The sequence below is a fragment of the Camarhynchus parvulus genome, chromosome 1A (genome assembly GCF_901933205.1).
Source record: "Camarhynchus parvulus chromosome 1A, STF_HiC, whole genome shotgun sequence".
Taxonomy (NCBI): domain Eukaryota; kingdom Metazoa; phylum Chordata; class Aves; order Passeriformes; family Thraupidae; genus Camarhynchus; species Camarhynchus parvulus.
Window position 1 is genome coordinate 48,426,796 of NC_044586.1, and position 27,990 is coordinate 48,454,785.

General features: G+C 39.9%; 1 protein-coding gene across 4 annotated transcripts; it reads right to left on the reverse strand.

The window, feature by feature from the left end:
• On the reverse strand, nucleotides 1-27,990 carry AASS (aminoadipate-semialdehyde synthase). 4 transcript variants are annotated; one of them, XM_030960350.1, is made up of 24 exons: nucleotides 27,833-27,990; nucleotides 25,573-25,793; nucleotides 24,314-24,490; nucleotides 23,595-23,679; nucleotides 22,783-22,850; nucleotides 22,525-22,671; nucleotides 21,470-21,548; nucleotides 21,261-21,388; nucleotides 20,946-21,094; nucleotides 19,654-19,776; nucleotides 19,396-19,507; nucleotides 18,810-18,869; nucleotides 18,649-18,716; nucleotides 14,922-15,043; nucleotides 12,567-12,696; nucleotides 11,599-11,709; nucleotides 10,223-10,331; nucleotides 9,716-9,856; nucleotides 7,688-7,855; nucleotides 5,482-5,577; nucleotides 3,738-3,853; nucleotides 3,470-3,558; nucleotides 2,969-3,145; nucleotides 1-2,523 (listed from the first exon to the last, which is right to left on the reverse strand). In XM_030960350.1, exons 2-24 carry the CDS (start codon nucleotides 25,783-25,785, stop codon nucleotides 2,405-2,407), a joined length of 2,787 nt encoding a protein of 928 aa, XP_030816210.1. In that variant the 5' UTR covers nucleotides 25,786-25,793; nucleotides 27,833-27,990; the 3' UTR covers nucleotides 1-2,404. The 4 variants fall into 4 exon arrangements, with proteins under 4 accessions (XP_030816210.1, XP_030816212.1, XP_030816213.1 ...); XM_030960352.1 differs by lacking the exon at nucleotides 27,833-27,990 and adding an exon at nucleotides 27,599-27,649; XM_030960353.1 differs by lacking the exon at nucleotides 27,833-27,990 and adding an exon at nucleotides 27,579-27,647.

The following is a 27,990-nucleotide window of genomic DNA, read 5'->3' on the forward strand; positions in this document are numbered from 1 at the left end:
TCAGATTTATTTTTCAAGCAATCTCATGTATAAGATACAATTATCTTTCCAGTAATATGCCAAGAGAAGTGAGAAGTATAATCTTCATACAAAAAGATGAGCAACAAATTCATTTGAGTCTAAACATAGAAAACAAAATGCAACATTGCACTGAGAATTAGGAATATATTCCAATATAAAATGTTTCAAAAATAGTAGCAGTGTTTCTTGATGAAAACACTGCAGCTCTCATTCTTTAATGCTCCAAAAATATTAGATATTTGTAAAAAAATCTGATTTTCATCCCATACTGCATTTCCAAGGCAGAAAAGCAAGTATGGTGCATGCATATATACAGAGGAACAACTCTGTGGTTGCGTATTTGTGGGCCAAGGTGGGGACAGAATTCTCAAGTAAAATCCTGGTCTCACCAAGTACTGGACTGGAAGGGACCAGCAGGTACAAGTACAACTTAACCCTTAGTTGTAGGCCATTAATCTACCTGGAGAAGGAGGAGGCAGCAGAGAGCAGAACATTACAGGCTCCATCCCTACCCCGGCTGCATCCACTAGCCAGACAACAGACTAACAGCCTGTAAGGTCAATGGGAAGCAAAAGAACTTGGTGGAGACAGGATTTTGTGTGATATATGCATGGAACTGTAACAGAATCCAAATTTGATACTACATTAAAAAAGCATTGGCTCCATAGAAAAAGTCCTTCTCTTTCACAGGAACACCTGCCTTTCATTCTCCCTCCTCCCTTTGGCTCCTTTCACCTTACTCCCTAGCAGCTGCTACTTCATTGCATCTGCACAGAGAAAATCCAAATCCTGAGCAGCAAAACCTGAAGATTCAAAATTGAATTATTATTATGACTGCTTTTCCTACCATGCAAAACAACACCTGGAATTCCAGCCTCTTGGAACTGTGATTACAGCATTGGTTCTCAGGAAGGAAAAGGCGTTCATCAGCAAAGTGCATTTGTGAGCAAAGCTGAAAGCAGACAGCTTCCTGCATCAGTATTCAGCTTTAGAAAAGGGAAGCTCTAGGCAGGTGCACAGGTACCAGTGCAAATACAACCTGCCCACAGCATTACACCTCACAGACCTGACTGGTGAAGTCTAAGCCATGCTTAGAGTTGCAAGGTGGTGCAGAAATCCCCAAGCAAAAGCCAGAGAAGCAGGCCTGAAACAAAAGGATGCAACTGGTACTATGTTAAGGAGAAGCTGCACTTGGGCTAAAGTTCAGTTGTGGACTGATGTGGCTAAACTGCAGCTAGAGCAGAGCTGACACATGTGACAGCACAGCTCTCAGCAGCAAATGAGCTGGCAAACTCCATCAGGCTAAAGTGACACAGTACTGAGTAGGAGGCATAGGTTCCCAAGTGAACACTTCAAAACCAGGCTAGCAGAAGAACAGGAGCTAACTCAAAAAGTGGCGATTTAAACCTCTAAACCTAATGCATTTCAAAGTTGCATATACTACACAATGTATTCCCTTTGTAACAGAACTTGGATGAGGCACACGGTGTAAGTGGGAAGAGTAAACACGTCATTTGGAGCATCTTCTAAGCACAGTAAGTGTGTTGTATTTCAGATTGCCCTTCGTAGCTGCAGAGCTAAATGTTAATGTGCTCTCTCCACAGCACAAGGCAACACGTAACAGCAGGTATTTCAATATATTGCAACCAGCTTCCACTCTGTAACAAGAAAGGGTATGGGGGGAAGCCTGCTTTAAATTTTCTTCCTCCTCCAATTAATTTAAATTTACATTCATTATAAGTGATTAAAAATATTAAGATCTAGGTTTCAAATATTTAAGAACTGAACATTTTCAAGATTTAGCAGGATCTTATTTGCTAGTAGTGCAGAATTTCTAAACTATTTTTTGCATATTGTTATTGTGAAAACATTCATGAATACTGCTAAAGTGAAAGGGACAACCAGACTTAAAACTTAAGTATCATGTCCATCTCCATTTTTCTGAAAAATAATTTTTACCACATGAATAATTAAATTTCATCAATGGAGTTCATTACCCAGACTTTTTCACTACAAAATAATCCACTAATAGATTTTTCTTTCAGCTTAAATTTGTCGCAATAATAACCCTATAAACTTATAAGATAAACTCTAATAACAAAAAACAAAAACCTTCTGAGATATTTTAGAAAAGATATAAGGAAAGATCTGATTAATGCTGAAACATGTACATGAAAGCTTAACAATTTTAAGAGGAAAATATCACAAACTGTGAGTGTTGACAGTTTCTACATAAAGCCTGCTAGCAGGTTTTACAGAAGGCAATATTTGCCTGATATTTGCCTATGGCCAGTGCTGCCTTTAGCTGGTCCAAACTGAGATTCTAAAAGGGGAGGTGGGGGAACCAAAAAAAGCCAAAACCTGATTAAATCACTGCTTTCAGTTACTGTTTGATAATGCTGCGAGTACTGTACATAATGCCTTCTGCCTGAATGCGTTCAAGTATTGGCCCATAAACGTTCTTTGTCAAAGGTATGACCATGCCTTTGGCAGTTATTTCACCTGAAATAAAGGCATTAAAAAAACAGTGTTAGTCCTCTACCAGGTTTATTTGAGAAAGCTTTGGTAGCTTCACAGAGGGGTTTGTGCGGGGGTTGCTGTGCTGGACACAGCCAGATCAAGGTGCAGGGAGCTGCTGAGTCATTCAGCCCTGTCACATAATCAATTATAATTTATCATGCTAAAGGTTTTGTCTATACTAGTGTAACATTTAATATTAAATTACTTAAAAATCTTTGTGGATTAAGCAGTAAATTAGGAGTTGTCACTGAATGTCTGAATATCCAAACATGCAGATTAAAAATCCCTGTAAAGAAGACAGGAAGCATCTGACAAATTTAAAAAAATACACATAAATGTACTTAAGAGACACTGTATATTTACTTTCTACAGGCAGGAAGATAAAGAGGACTGAAATACTGTTACTGAAGTTGGAATAGGCACTTACCATCTAGAACCATTTTAGCAGCTATAGCTGCGGGGTATCCTACTGTTTTAGCCATTGCAGAATATCCTTTGTTATCCCCATAGACAACCAGATCAATAAACTTGTCTTCCAAATGGCCAGAAGGATGCCTGAGACCTATTTCACTTCTCATAACAATCATATCTCTCTCTCCAGTGCCTAAGAGAAAAGCACACAAACTATCCATTACTTGTATTTCAGTCACATCAAGATGAGGTTCCTGAGTAGCCAGGCACTACACATACACAGCATGCATGTCAGGGAAGTGACTGAAGGCAACAGAGGAGGACAGAACACTAATATCAAACTAAAAGTGTAGCAGGAAAAGAAAAGGATAAACTGGGGAGGTAGGGAACATCACAATACATTAAAAACCCTATCATGAAGGTTTATTAATGAAGGTGAGCAAACTAATCCAATTAAGGCTAATAAAAGATATTGCCTTGTTCCATTCAAATCCATGAAAAAGAAGTTTTCACATACCCAAGGGCAGCTTCATCTCCATGTGCTTTGCAAGAGCCCCTACAATGGAATCTGCTGCTGGAACCAGTTCATCTCCCAGTAAACCTAACCTGGCAGAAGAAATGAGGAAGTCTTACATCATTGCCTATCAGCAGTTTCATCTCATTTTTTTAATTTCCAGTTGTTCAGCATACCAGTTTAACAGTGTTAACATGAACCAAAATGCCTAGAATTGCAAACATTTCTTTTTTTTAATTTTTAAACTTTCAAAATCATTGGAACATTTTACCATTCCACTGCTTCCAGCTGACTTTTGTCCTTGTCCAGTTTGCTAAATACAGCTTCTTTAAGAACATGGTGCTCAGCAGGTGACTTGATTCCAACCAGTTTGCACATGAGCTCTTTCTGTTTGAAAACAAAAGGTTCATGAAGGTCTGACAGCTGTTCCCACTCCATCTCAATGAAGGTTTTGAGAACCAATTACTCTACTAAGATCAGTTAAAATCCAGGACTTCAGAGAAGTCAGCTTATGTGAACTGGGAAAGTGAGAAAGTTTGAGAATTTTAATAACAACAGGAGAAAATAAGGTTTATCTTTTCCTAAAAGTCTTTGTACCCCACCTCTCCACTGCTTCCCCCCATATTTCAGTCTTATCCCTTCCTCTGGCAGCAAAGAAAGAACATAAAAACCTGCATAAAGAAAGAAAACTAGGAGAATATTAGGATGAAAGAGAAGCCACCTGGAGACTGACAGAGTGAAAATTTAGAGATAGGATATTTTTCAGTTGGTGTAGAAGTGGAGAATGTCCCTTTCAAAAGGAAGGAAAGAGACCTATAAGATGAACAAAGCTCTGGCAAAATCCTGTGAGTGTTACCGAAGAGATTTCTCATGATACTTGCGCATATCTGAATGCCATTTTGTGCCACCTAGATGCTAATTATTGCTTGCTTCATTCACAGCAATGTGGATGATAAAAAGAACTATGAGCAAGATATGAAATAAGGAAGAACTGCAGAGTCTACAAGCTCATGTTAGCCTTTCTCTTCTACTTCCCTGACAGAGTAGATAAAGATGTAAAAACATAGCTAAATGTTTGCAGTGAGAATAATGAGTTTATAGTTATTTTTACAGATTACATAATGCTGTATACTTATTCACTGAGGCTAGAAAAACTGGAAATTCCAGCCATCTTTGCAAAGAAAACTTGAAACTATCAATTCTAAAATTATCTCTAAAAATTTTCACAAAATTAAAGAAAATAATTTTAAAAAATAAACAAAAAAAATGTAATTCCCATATGGCCACCCAAAAATTCCTGGAGGTTGCTCATCTTCCCAATACTATATGTTAGTCAGAGACAAGCAAGACTGTGGCCTCTTTGCCTTCTGCTTTTTTGGTTCTGAGAACACTCAAGACATTCTTCTGCTCTTTCCACCCCATACTGAAATAGGAAATACCCTGTCTCTACAGAGACAACAAAAATGCTGACTGTCAAATGTAACAGCAGCACATCACAGTCATGTCTTGGCTGAGATAAAGATGAAGTAAGGCACCCAAAATCAAGACAGAAAAGCTGCATAACAGAAGATCTAAAAAATGCTTGTACAGAATTTCAGTAGAAAAAAAATTAATATACCCGTTTATGCAATCTCTTACTTCTTGACGCCCTGAAAAATACTTTTACACTGACAATCATGAGCCAGTAACAAAATGGACACTGAAAACTCAGAGCACTGAGGACTAGACTGTGACTAACAAAAAACATAAGACAATTCATAAAAATATGGCCATGGCTTTGCCTCGCTGAGGCCTGAAAGCCTCCAATGTCAGACACCCCAGAATCTATCAGGGAACCTGTTCCAGCACCTTATTCCATTCCTGCTGAAGGAAGTTTTCCTAATTTCCAAGAAAAAAAAAAAACCAGACATCAGGATGCAATAGAAGTTTCACATTGCTAAGTACACCCAAGTTTAGCAATAAGAAAACCATCAATAAACCAGAGGAAAGAAGGCAGAGGAAGCAGAGTAACTCACCCAGGTTAGAGGTGGCGTAGTTGAGCTTAGCAAAGGATAAGGATCTGGGTTAATTAATCCTAGTTTTACAAAGCCCCCCATGGCTCTGGAGTATCCCTGAAATAAAAGAATAACATCATTAAATATATTAATCGCTTGAAACTGAGGTATTTCTCCTTGGTTTGAATGCAGTGATAGACATAACCATAAATATTCCCTGGGAAGCCAGCCACAATAACCTGCTGTCAGTGAGGTTACTGCCACAGAGCAGTGTCTTTCCCAGCCCCTCTCCACCCTTCCCCACTTTTCAATACTTTTTTTAATGGCTTATTCTGTCATCAATACTTCAATGGCAAGTACCATTGGTCACTGAGATCAAAGGGCTCAGCTGGCCAGCACTGGTTGAAATCCCAGCCCATCACTGAGGGGTTGTATCAGCCAGCTGATAAACTGCTGAATACACGGAGCACAATGCTGAACTCTGCTCACCCAGCTCACACCACTGGGATTCTGTGAACATCACTGAGGCTGCTTTTAAAGGTAAGAATCCTGTGTGCTTATTTCTCATCTTCAGGAATATCAGACAGACAAAGCAGTAGAATGGTTTAAAAGGAACTGCAAAGGTTGCAGTAGGCTGCACAATAAAAGAAGTCTGGACTGATTTCTGCTTACTTCTGTTTGTATCCCATTAACATTCCCACACAGCTGCTGAATACCTGAGAGCACTTACGTGCAAGTGACTAGAAACACAAAAAAAGCAGAATGGAGGAAATAAAGCACCCTGAAAGAAGACTAATTAAATTAGGAGTCACTTATTAGGAGCACCAGTTTATCAGCTCAGATGGCCTTGCAGTGAGATCCTTCTGTGTGACACCTTTTTAATCTGACTCCATTAGCTATCTAAAGTTAACCTCTAAAAGGCACTTTTAGGAGATGATTGGCTCCTCAGTGAACAGATTGGCTTCTGCTCTGCAGCACAGCAGCACGTGCAAAGGGCCAACACTAACTTCTGTCCTGCTCAGCACCCTGTGCAGGCAGAGGTATGGAAACCCTTCCCCAAACCCTACCAACACCACCCCAGCCCAAAGTGCTGGCCCTGCTGTGGGGGTTAAGGGAACACCACTAACCACAGGAACAGCATTCTTGCAGCACACCGACATCCACCTGGCATGTCACCCTGACACCTTTGCAGTTCCTTATGCTAGCCCATACAAAAGAAGAAAGTCTTACCAAGCACCAAATGGAATAGATATTGTCATATTAGGATTCCATTATGAGATAGACACCTCCCACATATTTTTACAATCTCTTCTGAAAAAGAGATTGTATCTAGACTGACAGAAAGAGGGCTATTGCAATTTATAACCCTTTTCCTCCATATTGGCCTTCCTTCTTCTTCCATGCCTTTAGCTAAGCAAGCTTCCCTCCCAGAAATACAGAAAAAATCCTGTTGTATTGCAACAGGGGAATTAAGACAAAAAGGACATACAACTTCCTCAGGCTATGGACAAATAACAAGAACTTAAACCCTAGCATAAACTTTAACAGACATAATACAACATCCATAAAAGCTTTTTCAAACCTTCAATATGGTTCTAGGTTTATTCCTTCTTACTGTATATTGACTGAAAAAAATAAAGAAAAAGAAAATCTGACAGAAAAACATCAAAACACTTTGATTCTGCTTTGGACATCTAAAGGAAAATACTAGATCAGTTAGAAGGGAAACACATTTATCTCTCAACATTTTTCTTAGCTGACCAAAATTATAAAGCTTCTCAAATTTAACATTTCCAGTTACTTAATGAAAAACTTCTCAGACTGATGGAAAATCATAATTTTCTGTAAGATTTTTACATTATGTTTTTCATGGGAATATAAGAAAATGGAATCATTTAATTTCTTTAAATCTTCTATTGATCTGACACCAGATACAGAGCCAGAATAAAAAGAGGAAACACAGACTATGCAAGACAACTAACCAACTGTCTAAAACAAATAAAACTATTTTTCCATTTTGCAACAAATACCTGTTAAATACACCAGGGAAAGCTACATTAAAAAAAAAAAGATAACTGCTTTCAGTTGTCTCTCAACTGAGATAACGGGGAGCTCATAAACAGCAAGTGCAAACCTATAAAAGGCTTAAATATGCATTTTTAATGAAATTACAACATTCATCTCTTGAGGAAAACAATAATTACTAATAATAACACCAACAACTTACTTTGTATCTTAAGGTGCCTCTCAGTAAAGTACGAGCTGTCTGAATACCATATGGCTCTGCATATTTTGTACTGTCTCTGTTAGGAAAACCTTCAAGGTTTAATCCTGGGAAAAAATCCATTGGAGTAACAGAATCCAGTAACGCTCCTCCAGGTGGAATATTGATAATCTAAAGTTTGTGAAAGAACAGCAAATATTATTTTTGTGCAGTTGTATTCAACTTATTTTAGAACAGAAAAGATAAAGTATGCTCAAAAGCAGGAAAAACAAGTTTGGCATTCAAGTGCAAGCAAAGGCCCAATCTAAATAAAGCAGTTGCCCAAGCCATTTAATCATACCTGGTGCAGGAAGAGCATGCATTGTGTCAGCCATCAAAGAGCTAAAACAAGCCATGTTCTTCTCACACACATAGTTAGTTCCTGCTGCACTTATACTAAAATGGCAGGTTCCCATTTCACTTACATTAATGCCATTTTGGAGCATGTCTCTTACTGCACCCGTGTGATGGGAGATTCTACCCAAGAGCTCTCTGCTTTTTAGTCAAATAATTTATTATCTTCCTTAGGTTTTGTTTGGTGTTTTTTATATGGGAGAGAAACCAGATATAAACAAAATTATGGATGTTTGTTCCTTTTTTTTCAATATTAAAATAAATCAAGTGATATCACATGGATATAAAATTACTGCCCATGTGTGTCTTTACTTGAAGCTACAAAGCACAAGGAAAACAAAAAGAAACCCCCAAAACAGGTGACTAGTTCTCTTACCACTCTCTTCCCAACCACAGCCCTGAATCCTGTTTCCTTCAAGCAGCTAAAGCCCAGATCTGCTATGCAGCATCACTACAAACTCGTTTTCTGACTTCTGAGCAAAGGGACAAGGTTTACTTATAGAAGAAATACTCAAGCAGTGAAGCCTGCAGCAATGCCAAAAGATACTGTTGTGTTTGCCAGGCAAGACAGGCGTGTGAAAGAATCCTACACAATTGTCAAAAACATAAGTATTTAGAGGCAAGGAGGAAAATTGCAGAATTTACTGACAAGCTCATCTAGGGCTGGCATAATGACTCATTCATATGCATGATCTAATTTTTCCTAGCAATGGGTGAACCAGATCAGAAATAGAAATATTTCAACATTTTCCAAGAACCCTTTTCATCTGAAACTTATACTTCATTGCTTTTTAAATAATGATCCAACATACAATCCCTGCATTTCTCCTTTCTTACTTCCATAAAAACAGTAGAGCACCAAAATGTCATAAAACATAAAAGATTATATTTCAAAATATTTCTAAGTTTTGCAGATCAAAGAGTTTTAGGTAACTAGCTAAACTTTACAGTGGTTATACAAGGCAGTCTCCTTGACAATTGCAGTAACTACTCTGAGCAAGTGACAGTGGAAATAGATAGTGCTGGAAAGCAGAAATGTGATAATGGCTTGCAATAGCTTTGCACAAATCAATTACAATGTTTACACAAAACAGAAGCAGTGACATTTGTAAGGTTAAGTCTAATGACTCCTGCACAAACAGCAGAACAGAGCTTCTATAAAACAGACCAAAAAGTATTTCACAAAACCCACTCAGTGGGTTACTGGTATTACACATTGCACCAAAAGAGAAAGGAATCAAGCGTTCTACCATGCATTGTGCAAGCACAAAATGAAGCTATTTGATTTATCAAGACAAGCATTCTCACCTTTGTTTCACAGGACCAAAGACAGGGCAATTAAATAGCAAAAGCAACATCCAACAGGAATGGAAGTTGAATCTAGAAAACTCAACTCCAATCCATTGCTTTTGTCTTTAGAATAAATTCCTTCCTAGCAACCAGTTTCCACATAGTAAGTATTAAGCTAGCAACAGCTAGGTATCATCATGCTCCAAACATAGTCCTAAGTGACTTATGCAACTGGCTTAGGCAACTGGCTTGAAAGTAAGCACAGCACCTTACAAGTCCCAGTTCCTTCCTTAGCCAAATACCACAGTTTTTGTCTGGTTTTAAATGAAATTTTTCCCATTACTTCACCTCTCCATCTTTTAAATACGTAGCAGACTGAACTGTATTCAGCAACACTCCTTGTGGACTCCAGCTGAACTTGTACCTCAGAGGATTGTCAGAGTGCTCTGGAGCTGGTAGGCCACCGCAGAAAGAAGTGTACGATATAACCTGTCAGATTTATCCACAGGAAAGAAACAGTGAAAAGAAAATAGATCAGGATGCATAGAGATATACCCATCAGTTCTTAAAATTTCTGGTTTTGCCCAAATGGGTTAGATGAGAAGGATCTACAGTGGGGAGGGGAAAACTGCAGGCACTGCCTGCAAGGGAGAAGAAAAGATACATTGGGGCCGGGCCATTTTAGCTGATAGTCTCACCATGTGAATTAGTAGCTATGAAAGTCAAAGCATCAAAAAAAGTAAAATGTCCAGAGTCTGTTACACATAAGTGACAAGCTCAAAACCTGCATGGTGTTAAAAGAACAACTTTACAAATATAATCTTGGCAGAGCTACGCAGTCCCCGCTAACCTTACCGTAGCACCAACTTCTTTCGCCTTGTCAATACATTCCATGGCCAGCATGTGATCAAGACCAGGATCCAAGCCCATTTCACTGACAACTGTAATACCAGCAGCTTCTACACTAAAAATAACAGAAACACAGAGCCATCAGAATATTCACTATTACTGGCCTTTTATTCCATAAATCTGTCCAATCTGCCCAGTAAACCTTCCCCAACACAGTAAATTCTGGGCTCTGTCTGCAGCTTGTGGGAATAAAGAAACAAAAGCAGATATAAAATCCTGAAAAGTGACAACCATCTAAGAGTCTTCTAACCTTTTTTTCTCTTACTTCTCTGCATCTAGGTGCTAGTGGAAAAAGAATTTTCTACCAGCTATTCCATATCCCACAATCTCCTGGACAGTGCTATAATGCAGGAAGGTAGTAATGCAGAGAGCAACACAAAGCTAGTCATAATTGTCCTAAAGAAGCTCCTACAAGGAAGAGAGACTAAAATGCCTGCTTTCCAAAATTACAAGTATTTGGGGTTTTTTTTCCTGATAGTTGCCTACAGTCCCAGAGTTCACATATCACCAGAAACTGAGGATTTATTTTATTTTCAAAATCAGTTTGTCTTTTGACAAACAAGAAGTGCCTTTTTTTTTTTTCCTGAGCACATGCTATGTTCTCAATAAGAATGGTAGGAGAGGCCCCTAAATATCCCTCACTTTCTGCAACACTGATTCTCTACCAGTCTAGTTTTTCCTGTTTTATCTTTTGTAAAGACACAGCATGTACAGCATTCTTCACTTGAATGCACTTCAGATTTTCCAATACTGTGACTCAGAGGAGCACCTAGATTAAGCTTCATGCTCATAACAACTTCCAAGCATATACTAAGTAGGACAACAACAGTTGTCATTAGTTAGAGTTGTCACCAGTTTGAAAATTATACAGTGGGCGTATCCAAAAGAAGAGCATGAAGGAAGAGATTACTGTAGATAAAATAAACCAAGAAATGAGTTTTTATTACGGGAAGGCAAAGGATGACGAACAAGCTTGCTGGTAGAACATGACAGCACAGCTACTCAGCTTGAATATCAGCCCAGCTCAAACATCTTAACAGGTCTGAGGGAAGAGGAAAAGGCACATTAACATGAAATAGGATGATACAGGCAGAAAAATACATTCCATTACTTAGAGCATTAGTCTAACCAGGTTGGGGTATGCACTCATTGCAACATGCACCCTTTGGAAAGTTACTTGGTTGTCTATCGCAGAAAGAAGCAGAAAGAATTCAGAAAGCAGTAATTCACAACAAGCGTTGCAGGTGTAACAGACTGCAAAATATTCAGATAATGCACTAAAGAAGGAAGCCAACACCAGGAGATGCTACTTCCACACCTACCTCTCCTGAAGTTCTTTCATGGCTGGTGTTAAGTAGCTGGCTGTCACCAAGTTCACTTTGTTGTCAATACATTTCTTAGCAACAAAAGGATGTGCTGAATAAGGCAGCAAACTACAAAGGAAGGAGAATCATGCAACATCAAAATTCAACCAGTTACTTATCCTGTCACTGGAAAGACACTCAAATGTTTTTTGAATGCCTACGAAAGAGCTCAAGTAATAGCTCAATAAAACAGTCACACCGGCCTTGCCCTGAGCAGTTCCATACCAATGAAGGTGAAACAGTACCCTATCAGGACAGCATTGTTGTATGCACTCAGAACAGGGCATTGGACAATAGGGAAGTCATTCTTGAAAGAGCATCACACTTCTCTGTGAACCACAAACCACTGACCTCCGTCCAAAGACATCTTCTAAACATGCATGCTGGAGGTTTAGAAGATGCAAAACTGTCCTTGAGAAAGCTTGCATTACAAAGATCTTGGTGAACTACTTTGTGAGAAGCACACTCTACATGGAACAGAAGCAACAGTCATGACAGCTGTGGCAAAAGAAACAAAATGGCAAGGACAATGAAGTTCCTTCCCTGTATCAATATCTGGAATGAGTTCTTTTTTAATGGGATATTCAGAAGAAATTACCAAGATGCCAGAATTTTGCCTCCTCTTGTGAACATGAAAATTTGATCCCAGAAACACATAAGCTTGTGGATGCAACTGGCCTTCACATTAACAAGGAAATCCCCCTAACTGGTGAACACTTCTGAAGAAATCAAAACTCCTTTTAAAGTTCTGATGCCCTGCTACATCAGAAGGCAGCAGCCAGTTACAACTACTTACATGCACAAATATGACCCCAAATCTTGGCCATTAAAAAAAAAGTTTATGTGTTGATTTAGGTCAAGCAACTAGGGGAAAGAAGCAGTATGACTTAGTGTTGAGTCTTTCATGTTTTACACAGAAATCTAACCTGATCACAAGGTTGTGGTTTTTCACCAAAGAGGACAGCTTTTCCTCATGCTTAAGGACATCCACATGAACTGGAGTAACATTTCTGTACTTCTTTGTCAGTTGTTCAAGTTGCTCCTTCATGACAGATACTGTTTTAAAAGTAAAACAATAAAACATTACCTATAGATGAAGCTAAGTCTAAAGCACACCCATGTATAATTGTGCCATATTTCCCAAAGAGAAACATTTGCATGCATGTTTTCCTTCACTAACAGTTGAAGAAAAATCAGACATTTAGTAAACAAACATGTTCAGAAAAACTTACTCGATCCCTCATTCCACATGTTTAAAAAGAAATATTTTGAAACTCTTTCAACACACTTCAACAGAATTCCTGTTTACAGTCAAGAACAGTTTAACAGCTTAAAGCAAAAACTAATTCACATCAATCACAATTTTAAAAATGACAAAGATAGAAACAATAAGCTTCAGCTTAGGTCAAGTGTGAGCAAAAGGTTCAAACTGACTACTTTTAATATTTACGTATGGCTTAGTCCTCCCAATCCCAAATACCATATTATAACTAAATGGGATAAACCCAGTCTCTGTCTGCCTTCACTTAACTACTTAACTACTTAATAAAGAAAGCAGAACTGAAAGAGATCCACACTAACACCACCAGTATTTGCCACCTCTGACTGGTTTCCCATCCAGCTCACCATGCTGCCAGCATAAGCCAGAGAGAACAAAAAAGCAGTGGCCAAAGAAGATAGCACATGGGCCACAAGCTCCTGGGGAATTAAAAGGCATCAGCACTTACCATTATAAGGAAAGCAGAACTGAAAAAGAGAATGACAGTAACACAACCAGTATTTCCTACATCCGACTAATTTCCTTTCCCAGCTCACCATGCTGCCAGCCACAAACCAGAGAATACAGCCAGAAAAAAGGAACGGCCAAAGAAGGCAGCAGGAAGGGCACAAGGTAATGGAGAATTAAAAACATCTGTGCCTCTGAGTTAGGGCCTTATTCCCTTATGGCCTTTCCATAGTCAGTGGGAAATAAACATTACCAGGTGTTTCTCTATATCCTACAAATCAAATTGTGCTGAGGGAAAAGAGCTAGGCAAAATCATCCACAAATTCAAACTAAAAAAAATTTGATTACATGAAGGTTTCCCAGTGGTGTAGCCTAACAGTACGAAACCAAACATGGCACTCGGATGTGCATTTTGTTTTCTGCACCTACTTGCCTGCTGTCAAAATATTAAACAATAATATCTTCATGCCCCTTTCCTTCTGTGCTATTTTTGTGCATGTGTGCTGTAGAAACTGCATGTTTTTAAGCTACCCAGATAAGAGGCTATGTTTGTTCAGTGCCTGGCAAAACAGATCTTCCAGTTCACCTGGTTTCCCTTCCTGCTACTGCACTGCAGGGAGTGGATGCAGCCTCTAGTGACAAGGGGATGGGCACTGCACATTGCTGTAATCCTTCCCTCTTCACCACCTCAGGCAGTGCTCATAACAAGGGTGCAGCTTTCCTAGATTTCCCCTCTTCCTCCCAGTAAATCTTTTCCCAGGGGTTAAAAGTACTATGGCTATCTCCATGAAGGGGAGAAAAAGCAGCCAAGAGCCAAGTATGAAAATAGCATGACCAAAAAAAAAATCAATGCAATAACAACAACCATCAACAGCAATAAAACTGTAAGTTCTAAGGGAAACCACTTGCCAGCAAAGTATCTTTCAGGCAATAAGGCAATAGAGCCTGACTTTTAAATCTGAAGTCCCAGAATCAGGCTAAAGTCATCATTAAGGGTACAGAAAAGGATTATTGAGATGCCCAGCCTGGAACATGCTAATATGATAAAACCAATGTTTTGTATGTTAATATTATAGAACCAAAACAGAGGAATAAACAAGTAGGCATTTGGTGCTCATGGGAAAGTCAGGGTCTGAAGTTTTACCATCAAGACACTAGTCTTAAGAAAAGCAGTTACATAACTCATACAGATGTCTATAAAAACATTTTCATATTCTTGTTGTGTGAGGCTGAAAACACAGCCAAAGACCAACAAAGTGACTGACTATCTACAAAACCAATCCTGAGCCCAAAGTGGATTAGAAGGAAAAATACTTCCAATTTCCCTACAGGTTACACATGCAAACAGTTAACTTCTAACATGGCTATGTCATTTTCAAATCAATTCTTTAAATTCAAAATGCTCACAAAGCTACAAAATCCTTTTCTGCTGTGCATAATAACAAAGATTTCCTTTATCTCTTCCCAAAACCACATCCATTTATTATTTATGAGAAGGGTTCTGCCACATGCTTCAATAAGACATAATACTGTAATAAAAAAAATTCTTACATACCAACTGTAATGCCAATGTTGGAATCTCTAGTGAGATATTCAAGCACAGGGCCAGAAACATAGCCAGATCCGAGCAATAAAACTCTCTTCTCACCACTCATCTTCAGTGACTGAGCCTGTTCCCTAGAAGGTGTTACAGGCAAAATTAAAAATTACACAGAAGGAAACTGTAATCTGCCCAGGTTAACAGAAGAAGCATGTTTCAGTAAGTCTACAAACCACGAGCTCTATTCAGACCAAGAGTCAAGTTCCTAGCTCCCCAATCCAGGACTATCTAGTGCTGCTCCCATTCTTCTGCTGCATAACTTCTAGTTCCATTCCTCTAACATAAACATGATCAAATCCATCAACATTCCCACTGCTTCTCTGATTTCTTCTAGCTGTTCATCAAAACTTTGCTCAGTTGCATTTTTCCCCATGGCCAAATTACTGTAACCTGATAACCTGACGGCCACCAACATCATGCTGGGCTGTCAGAAAGGGATTCCAGGCTCTGCCTTGCTCCCTTTACATCACAGTAACTGTTAAAGGACACAAAATCATGCTGGTGAAAGAGTGTTTTGTGTAAATTATACTAGGTTCATATTAGTCCATCACAGGAACATGATAGTCAATAAAAGTCAAATAAAAGTTAATGCCCAACCAAGAAATCATTATTGCAGACAAGGACTCAGATTTGGAAACCATCACAGTGTTTCAACCTAACTACTACTACTCTCATAAATAAACTTAAGTAGATTTCCTGTTGACTTTCAATATATGATGTACTCACATCAGATTTTGCATTTCTTTCTGTCAACAGAGTAATGCACTCAGAAGTTGTTTAAATGTGCTCTCAGAAACTCATAAATCATAGCAGGAGCACACATTTTGGCTGTTTATAATTAGTTTTCTTTTTAGGTTAAATTTGCATTAAGTTGTAAAATCAGGATTGTGAAACTGTCTAACATATGACTACATAGCAAAAGAAAAATTCTTAAAGCACTTCTTATTTTTGAAGAAAGTTGTTCACTGCCCTACTGTTTAATCTAATTATTGGAGATTGAGGTTTGGCTTTTCTTATCCCATACCCTGAAAATAAATTTCAACAACAGGTCAGACTTCCAAAGATACAGTCTCATGGGAATCTTCATAAGCATATAAGCAAGATCCTCAGTTTCCCCTTTGTCCATTAAGTTTATACCAGCACTGCAGATTATGCCTCAGAAAGAATCCTGACCCGTAGCTGACAAGATAATGTCCACTCTGCTGAAACCTGCTGACCTTAGAAGAGGACCAACCATATGTCTACTAAATAATATTTGGTTCAGATGTTTTTGAGGCTTCTCATGACAGCCAGAAGTCAGTATTTTGGTTGTGTTTTTTAATTTCAAAAATGGCCATAACAATGATAGATGATGTAGAAGTCTGCCAGAGCAACACCTAATAGCAAGACAAACCAGAGCACTATTGCCCAACCTAAAGCATGGCAGGAAGTATCTAACCATATTTAGGGGCACAAGGCCTTAAATAATACCATCGAAAAACTACTGTGAGAGAAGAGAGTTAAATCAATGCCAAACACATCTATATCATATGTCTGAAGCACATTCCAGCTTACTGTATTGGTACTGTAAAGCTTGAATTACTCTCCAAAATTTCAGATGCTCCATTCTCCTTTCCTCCTATTTCAGAGCCTTTTTTAAAAGTCATTCTTTTCAGATAATTAAATCTGAATGGTATGTACCAACGTATCAACTCTCTTACCTAAATTATTACTACAGACTACTGTAAATTTTGACCTTCATAAAAGTTTTACAGATTTGATTTTTCTAAAAAAATGTTAAATCATTATTTAATACATTAACAGAAATTCTCCTAAGCCCATGATATCCTTTTATATTGCAGACCCAAAGAATATGCTTTAGGGAACTCAAGTGGTAGGTAGCTTGGAGTGTTGATGAAGGAGAAGTTCTTATAAGAGGGCAAGCTGGATTTTGCAATCCAACTTATCATTTTTACTGAAAATTTTCTAGTGTATAGAATGAAGTGGATCAAATACAGCATGTTTACTGTAGGACAGGCAAAAACATGAGCTGCCAAATGACCCATCAAGCATGAGAACAGAATCTACACAGCCCCAGATTACGCCTACTCTCTATAAATGAGTTTTAATAATTCAGTTACAAGTAACATCTACATTGTTAATGTGATGTGCCTTTACAGCTGTGGGTAAGAAACCAGTAAGAGCTAAGAAGCAAGTAAGGATGCAAAGATGTAGATGAGTTTGTTTGGTAAATCTAATGGCACCCAAGACAGTTCAGCTCATACAGTCTGGCTGTCCTACATCTGAAACGTTCACAGACTTGAAGGACTGTCAGCAATTAGTCTAAATAGAACCCTGAGAAACTAAACTAGATGTAGCATAATACTTTTCTAGAGCAGAAACAAGCCACATAATTCCTATAGGGCCTATCTAAACCATCACACCCTAAGCAGTAAAACCCCTTGTTTCACTTGCATCACCTCTGAAGTTTGCAAAATAAAGGATGGTATTGTTTGCAGGTCCTGCTTTTCTGACAGCTAAGTGAACAACACCACTGAACAAAGGAACATCACATGCAGCACACAGATCTGCAGAAATATCAAAAATCTACCCAAAAAAACCACCCTTGGAAATGAAGTCTACATGGTAGTTCACAAAAGATCATGCAAGTGATTATGGAGGAAGCTAAAAAAATACCATACCCTTGCACTGTGTGAGGAATAAAAAAAATTATTATTGAGACAGCCTCTTGAAGGGCACAAACATCAAAGAGCACATAACAAAAATCACTATGAGCTGAAGCCTCTGAGAGGCAAATAGCACATTACTTAGCGTGAAAAATTCATCTATAATTCATCATGCACAAGTTCATAACCAGAAGTCCCAAAGAAAATTGGAGGGGTTTGAGATGCAGAAGTCAAAGTCAACACACTGTTTTTAGCGCATGGTGCATGCAGTGCCTATGGTCAGACCAATTCAAATTTTTGTAAGATGTACAGCGTAGCTGTCACTGACCAGGAACATGAACCCACTTACTGTGAAATTAACATTTTTCATGTGCAAACTATAGATATTCGTTAATAGTAAGGGGGCAAGGCGAATGGAAGGGATGGACAGGTTATTTATACTTTTATTAGCTTAATTCACTCTAGGCTACCACTGGCACATAACTGCTGTGACAGGGTGGGGATGAAGTGGTAGCTGAAGCTGTAGGTGATGAATATAGCAAAAAGTCTCAGAGTCTCAGAGTCTCCTCAATACATCCAGTCACAGAACAATGCTACACAGCACAGCACTTGAGCCATACAAGAAGTAACTAGATTCAAGGAATATTCAAGAGCCTTTTGCTTTCAGCCATTCCTTTCAAATGACTGTATGTTACATCCTTTTCAAAAGGGCAAGGAGTAATAGAGTAAATCTAGCATGTGGCTGTTCTCTGCCTCCAGTAAAATAGTTTCCATAATGCAAGACAGAGAAAAATGACCACTTTCTCAACTTCAGTATAAGTTACTAACATATGTTAATGATTTAGGCAATGTGCATGAAGAAATAAGATCATCAACCTAGAAGACATTTAGATACAGCGCAGTATAGATGCATTCCACCAAGACATGAGAATAAATGAATGTAAAAGGGGAGGCAGAAGGCAGACAGGGTGGATTTTTAAATCCTGAATCAAATAAACTTTAAGAGCCTACATTACCTGCTCTCTCTCAGTTTCTGGATATATTGATACTTAGGTGTCAGTGAGCCATTGGATGCAATCACTGCCTGGAAACATATGAAACAGTTTTTGAGGGCTTTACGTGTCTGTATATTTCAAAGCAGGGGAAGACGAGAAGGGTGCAAAATTGCAAAACTTACACCTCGAACAACAGGCGAGTAATTCTGTTTTTCAAGAGGTTCTGAGCCTTCTGATACCAGCTGTGGAGATAAGTTATTTCAAATCAGGTCATTTTATTACAAAGTATTTCTCAAAGTAAAACATTAAGATTTTGAGCAACATTTAAATGCATGCAAAAATACCATTATCTTGTATATTTGAAATACCTCTGGCTGCAATCAGCATCACTTGACTTTTAAGAAAATACAAGAATTCAAACAGCAGTCTGACTGTAAGGGATTGTTGAGAGCCCAAGAAAATCAGATGTTTACATCTGGTGCAGGGTCCAGAAGCAATTAACTACCTGCCAGAGCCTGTTTTCTGCCTACAGAAAGTGTTCTTGACAAATCCCTAAGACATCCAGGTCACTCATGTCTCATTCACATGCTTCCTTTTCAAAGGATTGCCTCAAGATTTCAAAAGCTTTTTTTCTTTTTTTGAAGTACAAAGTCAGTTATGTTCTACAGCAGATTCCTTTTAAATGTATACAGGAGACCACAAAAGCAACAAGCAAGCAGACCAAAATCTGAGCCTTTTACCTTCTTGTCAAGACACATAAGCTCTTACCATCTCTTCAATATAAGGGAAAAGCATATCCCCAAAGTACTCTGTTGCTTCTATAGGAAGCTGAGCTGGCAGATTGTCAATGGAACACATCAGAATCCCCGAGCCTTCAACACTGAAAGAGAGAAAACAGCTCTTCTAAACTATCTCTTAGTACCTGAAAGGCATCACCTTTCGGAAGGGTTATAATTGCATGATTTTTTCAATACAATGTTTCACTCCACAAGTTACAATGGAAAACAGTACAAAGGGCTCTCCTACCTGTCGTGAGTAATATGCTGGTCAGCATCATACATACAAAATGGGCTGTCAATTGTTGTACATTCAGTCATAAATTCTATAGATCCTCCAGTATCCGCTGAAATGTCACATATGGCCAGAAGTCTAAAGCAATTAAAATAAAAAGGCAGCATTATACAAAGAGAGCATAATACAAATTACTAAGAAACACAGGTATTAAAGGTTACAAGCGAACAGGAGATAAATGCGAGAAGATCCATGCAACTTGTAGCCTTCTTCATCTCAACCCACTTAGAAGTCAACAAAACAGAAAAAATGGTATCCAGAAATATAATAGAAATTTGGCCCTGCTGTAGTCATCAGGTTTGCATTCCTATCAACAGCATCCAATTTCATGGAAAGACTGGCAGAATCCATTCACCCATTATATTTTCTCTCTATGCCATGTGCAGCCAACACCTCCCATTCATTTCCCATCTACCAATTCCCTCAGGTCATGCCTGTGCAGTCCTGCATTAAACTTATTTCCCATCCTAAACGGAAGCCTAAAGAAGCAGCTGCCTTCTACCAGTTCACTGATAGCAGGTGCAGGTGGAGCATTCCTTGGCCTAATGCACAGCCTCTGGCTCCACTGAAGGTTAACTCTTCAACTCTTTATTTGTCATGTGAAAGAAAGAAAGGTGTCAAGAGCTGGCAGAGAAGAGACAAAGACCTGACTCCTCACTAGGATGTATTTTCACATCCTCCCCAAATCTATGACAGGACTACTAGAGAAAGGGTGGCTCCCACCCCCACTGAAAGGAGACTAACCCTTGATTAGCACCCCACATTCTATCCTTAAAGCTATTCAGGGCTGTGAAACATTTCCAGTACCTTCTGCAGAAATAAGAGGTGCTAAGGAACAGTTATTGAACTTGTACATGCCAAATGACAGGGTAGCAAGAACTTTCCCTAGAACTCTGCTCAGGCATAGAAACTTCTACCAATACTGGTGCTGTAGGTACATTCCCAAATACCACACTTCTGTTTGTATGGGATTCTGTGTGAAAATCAGTGGCAGAACTACCTCTGCAAAAAGACAACTGATACCTGTTAATCATTTCTACTGTGATGTTTTCAAAAACTCCAAACTGTGAAAATAGGACTGCAAAGCACAAAAGAACAAGAGTGAAATCAACGGGGCACTGTAAAACACGCCACAGGAAAAATGTAAAATAAGCAGAATAATTTACTACCTACTGCGGTGACACTACCAAACTTTACAAGTTAATCATCATGTTGCAAAATTGTTACAAGTGAAATGAGTGTCTTACCTGTGTGGTAATTCAGGACAGCCATCCACTGCACCAGCAGCAGATTTAACTGGCACCAGCAGCTTCTGAGCGTCCTGCCGGCTCAGCAAGCGAGGACTATTTTGTTCCCAGTATATGCCATTAATTAAACAAGTTGTGTAGGGTGCCACCTGCAGAGAAAGTTACAGATGCCTGATGTTTTCGCCTAGTACTTTAAGAAGAAGCACCTGGTCTAGAATTTTAGGTTTATGCTCTCAAATAATGAATATGCAAAAGTGTAGTAAGCACAAGCACTCTGTAGAAAACCCTTCATAAAAGACCAGAAAAGATGCTCACATCAACGTGAAAGCGAGAAATGTAATTTTCTGGATGTTTATCATAGTCCACTGGATCATACAGTCCATCATGTTTCCTCACAAGGTGATGGTGACGACTTAGCACTGTTCCATAGACTTTCCTGAGGTCTGAAGTAAAAAAGAAAAATTAGCTCTTATACTTGGACAAAAAGGGTTTCAGTGTTTTTAATCACTACTGTCACTGCATACCTCCAGATCTGGAAACTTCCTTTAACTCATGTGGTTCCACAAACTCACATGGGAGAGCACTGAACATTTCTTGAGCGCCCTGAAATCACGAAGTAGGATTTAGAATAAGTAGACCATAAATGTAATGTAACACTGCTCACTTGGTGTTTGAAAACAAATATAAAATGCCACATACAATTTGACAGCCTTGCCAGAAAACAGCTCCAGAGATGTACACATTGTTTCACACATACTCCTGCTTACCCAAAACTAAGCAGCTTGGGCATTATGCGCAAGGAATTTACATCATTTCCCACTACTAAACCACAATCCAGTGCCTGGTTCTTATTTCTAATGGCTGAGTGGGGAAGCCTCAACTCAGCCACAAGATGGTTTTGCTGCCACTCTGAGGAGCAGTTTCTCTTCAGGAAAAATTCCTGAAGCCACTCCTCATCAACCAGGCTGTTTTAAAAGGCTAGGAACTACAAGATGACTTCCCCAACGAGCTGTGATCACAACCGAAAGATTTTCAGACACATCATCTTTTGGCTAGAAAAACACATTTATGCAGGCAGCGATTTTGCTTTATAGCTGGAGCATTGTTAACTGATCATTGTTGCCAAAACCAGGGCTAAGTCTTTTCCCTATGTCACAAAAACCAGCCCTAAAGTCAAGCACTTGTAAGCCAAGTCAGTGATATCCAGACATAAAAACTCAGCAGGTGTTGGAAAAAATAATTCTTTCCTCCATATTTAATGGAGTCATTAATTTACATTGTGAGCACAGAGCCAGCAGTGGAGAGAGAGGGGGAGAGAAATCATGCAGGTTGGAAAGGAGAGAAAAGCAGTAAGATTTAACCCGTGTTCATTGATAAGAAGTTAGCATGCCAGCCTGGTTAGGCATGACCTCATACTAAACATCTTAGTTCACGGTATTAAAAATTGTTACTGGCAAAAGAAAATGTGAAGCTCAAGCAAACAAAATGAACCCATCAACCCATTTAACCAGATAGAGATCAAATGCCAAGAATTTCTATTAACAATTATACAGCATTTAATCTTGCAGACAATTCTTACCTTAGAAACATTACCAGTGCCCGTAAATACAAATGTTAAGGGTCCCACTGACTTTGGCATCAGTCCCAGTGAGATTTCATACCCGGCATCCCGTACTGCCTGCACAGCCTGACTGCTATTCCTGTAGTTATGTGCCATCCCAATGTGCTGAAATCAAAGGCACAGACCAATCAAGATATTCTCCATATTCAAATACAGATAACTAGCAGACACCAAAATTCATTTAGCTAAAGAAAAATACATAAAAAATACTCTTACCATGAAGGGAGTGTGATGACCCAGAGCTAAAAATCGCAAACCCAATCCATGCAGAATGTTGATCATTCCTGTTGTTAAAAAAAAAAAAAAGGAAAATTAGTCCATCAGTCCATCAGTCTTAATTACAAATATGCACAGTTAGAAACTGCAGAGATTGACTGAAGCCTCAAATCATCCCAGGTATTTTCCCCATGTTTTTATATTAATACTTTACTTCTAAAGAAAGTCTACATAAAACCAGAGAAGGAGAAAATTAATAGCAGTCCATGACCTTAAACTTGCTCTTGGCCCATTATGCATTTAGGCAACACTTAATATTCAGATATCCTTTTATGAGGTGTATCCACATCACCGGATCCAAAAGAAGGAAATAAAAGAGTCTCCTGAAGAAACAGTGTTAAAGTTCAGTAGAAAGAAATGAGAACCATGCCACACAAGAATCAGATTAAATGCATAACAGTGACAAACAGATGTGGTTCAAGCTCTCGGGAATGACAGCAGCCTTTTTTTTATCAAATGCCCAATCAGTTGATCTCTTGATATTTAGTCTGCTCCAGATAGTTCAATGGACAAACAGGACTTCAAGACAACAGCATAAAATATTAGATTTGTCAGGAATCCACATGACTACTTGACATGTCGTCTCATGAAAGTAGGAGGCACAAACCAGAATGGAAAAAAGCTGTTAAAAGCAGGAATTCAAAATGCAGTTAAAAACACATCGCAATCCTCAACTTCCAGGAAGGACAGACAACCAGAAGTATTACAGGAAGTCACTTGTTGCAAGCCTGCCTTTACTTTATACACTATACCTGCTACACCAGCCCACTTTCCAAAGGCCACAACTCGCATTCCTTTATGATCAACCATTTTTTCATAGTCAAACAGTCGAATTTCCTGAAAATACACAGCAAACTGAGTATTAAAACTTTCAGTGAATGCAGTCAGTGGCAGGTTGCTCTCCCAGGAACTACCTTTTCACATGTCTTTGTCATTCTTTGTTGATAGAGCCTGACAGGTTTATATATGGTAACAAGATAAAGCATAAAAATAAAAACATAACAGTAGCACTGAATTCTTGTTTGAAAGTGTCTGCACTGCCCGTGCCCTCTTTGCACAGGGCTCCCCAATGTGCCACTCCAGCTGCTGCAGGCCCATTCACATCCTCTGCCAAGAGGCTGCTCATTTCTGCATGAACTGGCTGCCTTCCTCTGAAATGGCCAGTGTGCACTCCAGCTCAGTAACTTCCCAACTCTTCGTGCTCAGAGAGAAAGAGCCTCCCTTGAGCACAGAATGCTCACAACTTACCTGCCTCATGCACATGAAGAGAGTGACACTGCAAACACAAGATTCTCTGAGCAAGAAATACTCAGTTTCAGGAAAGGATACTGAAAACTGTCCTCATTAGCCTCGTTCACATGTGTGCTGGAAGTAACCGTACTAGGCAGCAAGCTCTTGATCACACTTAAGGCTTAAGTTCATTTTCCATCCCATGTTAATTGACAATGATCTTCAATATGACATAATTTACCTGTTTTAAAATCTCATCCAAAAGGGGCATGTTTGCCTCTTGGGCTTTAATAGTGTGAGAGAAGAAGGCATAGTTCTTTTTAGGGATTAATTTGTCCTCTGGAGGTCTCTTCACACCTACTATCAGTGAAGCCTCAGAAATATCTTCTTGAATAATGGCGCCTGCTTTGACGTACTCCTATGAAAGAGAAAAATCAAAGGAGATTTTTCTGTGTTTTTTCTTATCCAGATCTCAGCATATTAGCAACTAGAACAGAGGAAAAATAAATAATTCGACCAAGCAGAAACAAGTTACTGCATGTGATACATTCACAAAATTCTTTGACAAAGAGGTATCAAGTATCAAATTGAATTACCATGCTATTATCCTATTAAGTGAGGCCAAATGATAATTATGTGTTAGTAAAGTACTTAGTCTTACATTTACAGATTACAAAAAAGGAATTTTCACTAAATTTGAAGTATCCTCCAGTATTGCAGCAATGAACACTTTGTAAGATGTTCAAATACTCGGAAATAAGTTTAGAGAAATATGAAAAATTCAAAAATATGAAGACTGATGACATGCAATTTTATAAAACTGTATAAGTGCAAGTCCAAGCTGATGAGAGATTTCTAAGGAAATGCAATAGTATGATCTGCACTTTGATGAAAAAAGCATCATGTCTTAATTAAAAGGTGGTATCTGCAAGTAATGACTAATTCCCAACTTTTGTGTCAATTTGCATCTGTTTTCTCAGTTATCTTACAGCAGAGTATTACTGCTGCTACAAAAATTCTAAAAGCTCTCTGTCCTGAAGCTCACAGCAGTAAAGAAAAAAAACTCTCTCCTCATTTCACATGAGGAATAGGATTGAAGCAAGAGTGGAATTCACCAGATTCATCTTTCCTGCTCTTTTAAAAAATACAGGGTGTTTTAGAGTCCTTGCCTTCTCACAAACAGAACACAAAAACACCAATGTTAAAGAAATTCCCAAGCTTGTACTTCAAGAGAACCTAGAACTTCTAGGGAGAGTGATGACAGGACACGGAATTAATAAAAACTCCAAAAACGCACCATGGTGCCAATATTACATTAAAAGGCTAAAAAAACTATTCCTTTTCCTTTCCACTAGCACAACTCCTCATTTAGCAACAAAATTTACAAGTTTCTGGGGGGTTTATATGTTTTCTCATGAATAGGCTTCGAATATTATTTTTCCTGCACTATGGCTAACAACTGCACTATGATTTTGCTTCTGTCTCAAAATGGGACCTTACCTTTTCATGGATTGCTCTCCGGTTTGACGGCTGCACCAAGACCTTGTATCCCACCTTTGTCAGCTCCTTAACATGCTTTGGTGCTAGAGGTGCTCTTCTCTCCCACGCATTGACATCCTCCCTCCTGATGGCCAGCACAGACTTACGGTGATGCCAGCGCTTAGCGGGGTGGAACACACACCTACCCTTTGTGTGACTAAAGGCTCGCAGCATGGTAAAGCCTGATGGCAGCAAAGACAAAGTAATAAAACAATACAGGTACATACACGATTCAGACACTGTTGGTGCAAAAGTTCTGGTCTCCTTTAGCATCTGCTGTAAAACACAAACCAGACTATTCATACTCTAGTTCTTCATGCTGTTGTGAGACATTAATTCAATTTCAGTGAATTTTGTTGCATCTTGGTCTGATGAGGTGTCTTTAGAGACAAATTTTCAATTTCAGTAATTGTTTTGATTACTTAAAGGAAGGGTTTTAATGTGTTCTATGCAGCTAGTTTTAACTGTAGGGCTTAAAAAGAATTCTGGAAACTTAAATTTTCCAATTATATTCGTTTGCCATGATAAACCAGGCAAAGACCATCAAAGCTTGCATTAAGAACAGTCAGAGCCAACAAACACACAAAAAGTAAGCAGAAAACAGGCTGTATGGCAGGCAGTTGATTAAAAAAGACCAGCACTAAGTATACAACGAATGCTTACACAGGCCAAAAATGGAAGATAAGATCAAGACCTTAACTCCTGAGTAGCAGTGAGCATACGTGTGACCAGGAACAACAGGTTTTTGCCCTAATATGAATTTTCTGCAAAATGGAAAGGCTTCACTAGAACAGATTCCCACTGAAGAGAAAAACCCCTTTGTCTTCTATCTCGGTCTCTTCACTGCCAGTGAAACCTACATGCCACTGCTTATTTCTGCAGGGACACTGCCAGGTCCAGCATCAAGTATCCAGGAGCCTAAGGCCATCAGATACATAGGCAATTAAAAGATGTGAATCTGAGAGATAGGCTTCAAAAATGTGAACTTTGTTTCCAACGCAATTTTAACTGATAATAAATGAATCTCTGTATTTGAATCATCTGGAAAATCCTGTTTGTCCTCATGCCTCAAACGTGTAAAATCTCTATATGCCTAAAGACTTCAGAGGTCCTGTTTAACTCCAGGCTTGCTGAAACAGAGGGACTAGCACACGCAGGACAGCACGAAGGGAAGCACACGGTAATCTACAACAGCTCCAAGTGCGGTCTTCCTATCACGACTACATTTGTCCACCAGCAAAGGTTACTGTACTGAACTTGAAGGTATTTTGACGCTTCTCTTCAGCATGCTAAGAGGGTTCTCAAATTACATAATGATCCCTCTCAAAAAACGGGAAGCCTTGTCACACCATGTCACTGTCTCTGCACACTAAAACCTAACGATGAGAGCAGTTTGTACTAAAACACTGCACCTCATACCCAAGCCTGCAGGGCAGCAAATTTCCCTCACACAGAGGACTTGCACAAGGAGAGAAGCGACGCCTTCCAGCGGGAGTGCACCGGGATCGCGGTGTCCGGGCAGAGAGCAAACAGCCGGGTGACCTCTGGCAGGCCACAAGTTCGCCTGCATGCCTCCCTGTGTGTGCTCAGGTTCAGCCACAGCGATATCCATATCCCGTTGTAAAAGTGAAACTATCTTCAGCATTCCGAGCCTGCAGCGCTGGGAACCCTCCCCGGCCCCCCCAGCAGCCGAGTGACCGCGGGGCCGCCCCCGCGCTGGTCCCTGCCGGGAGCGGGTCACATCCCCGCGAGCATCCCTGGGGCTGGGACAGTGCCCAGCAGCACAGCGAGGGGCCTCCCGCCCGCAGGGGCGACGCGCGGACGGGAAAAAATCCCTGGGGAGCGGCAGGGCAAGGCAGAGGGGCGGCGGCGGCAGGGGGAGAAGCGCTGCGAGCGGGCGGGCGGCAGGGCGGAGGGCGGCGGGCAGCGCTCGCTGGCTCCCGGAGCGCCGGGCAGCGCGAACCTACCTCGGGCAGCGCGAACCTACCTCGGGCACCGGGGCAGCGGCGGCACGGCCGGGCGGCCCCGGCCCCTCCTCCGGCCGAGGTCCGGCGGCGCCGCCGCCCCGCGCCGCAGCCAACCGCGAGGCGGCGGCGGGAAACACCTCCCGGGCCGCCAATGGCCGCCCGCGCCCCCCGCTTCGGGGAAATGCGCCCGTTATGGGAACTGGGCAGAAAACATCACGGCAACCCAAAGGGGCAGGCCAGGAGGAGGCACTTGCCTGAACCTAATGCTGACCGGCGAGAAGGGGACTGTCTTTGTCAGCTGCGAATATTCCTTGCGAGTTTGGAGCCTTTACCAGGCCACGAGCCTTTCCAATGGAGATGTTACAGAGATAACATACGTGTCCCTATGTCGTCTCCTGTTTCATGTTCTGCT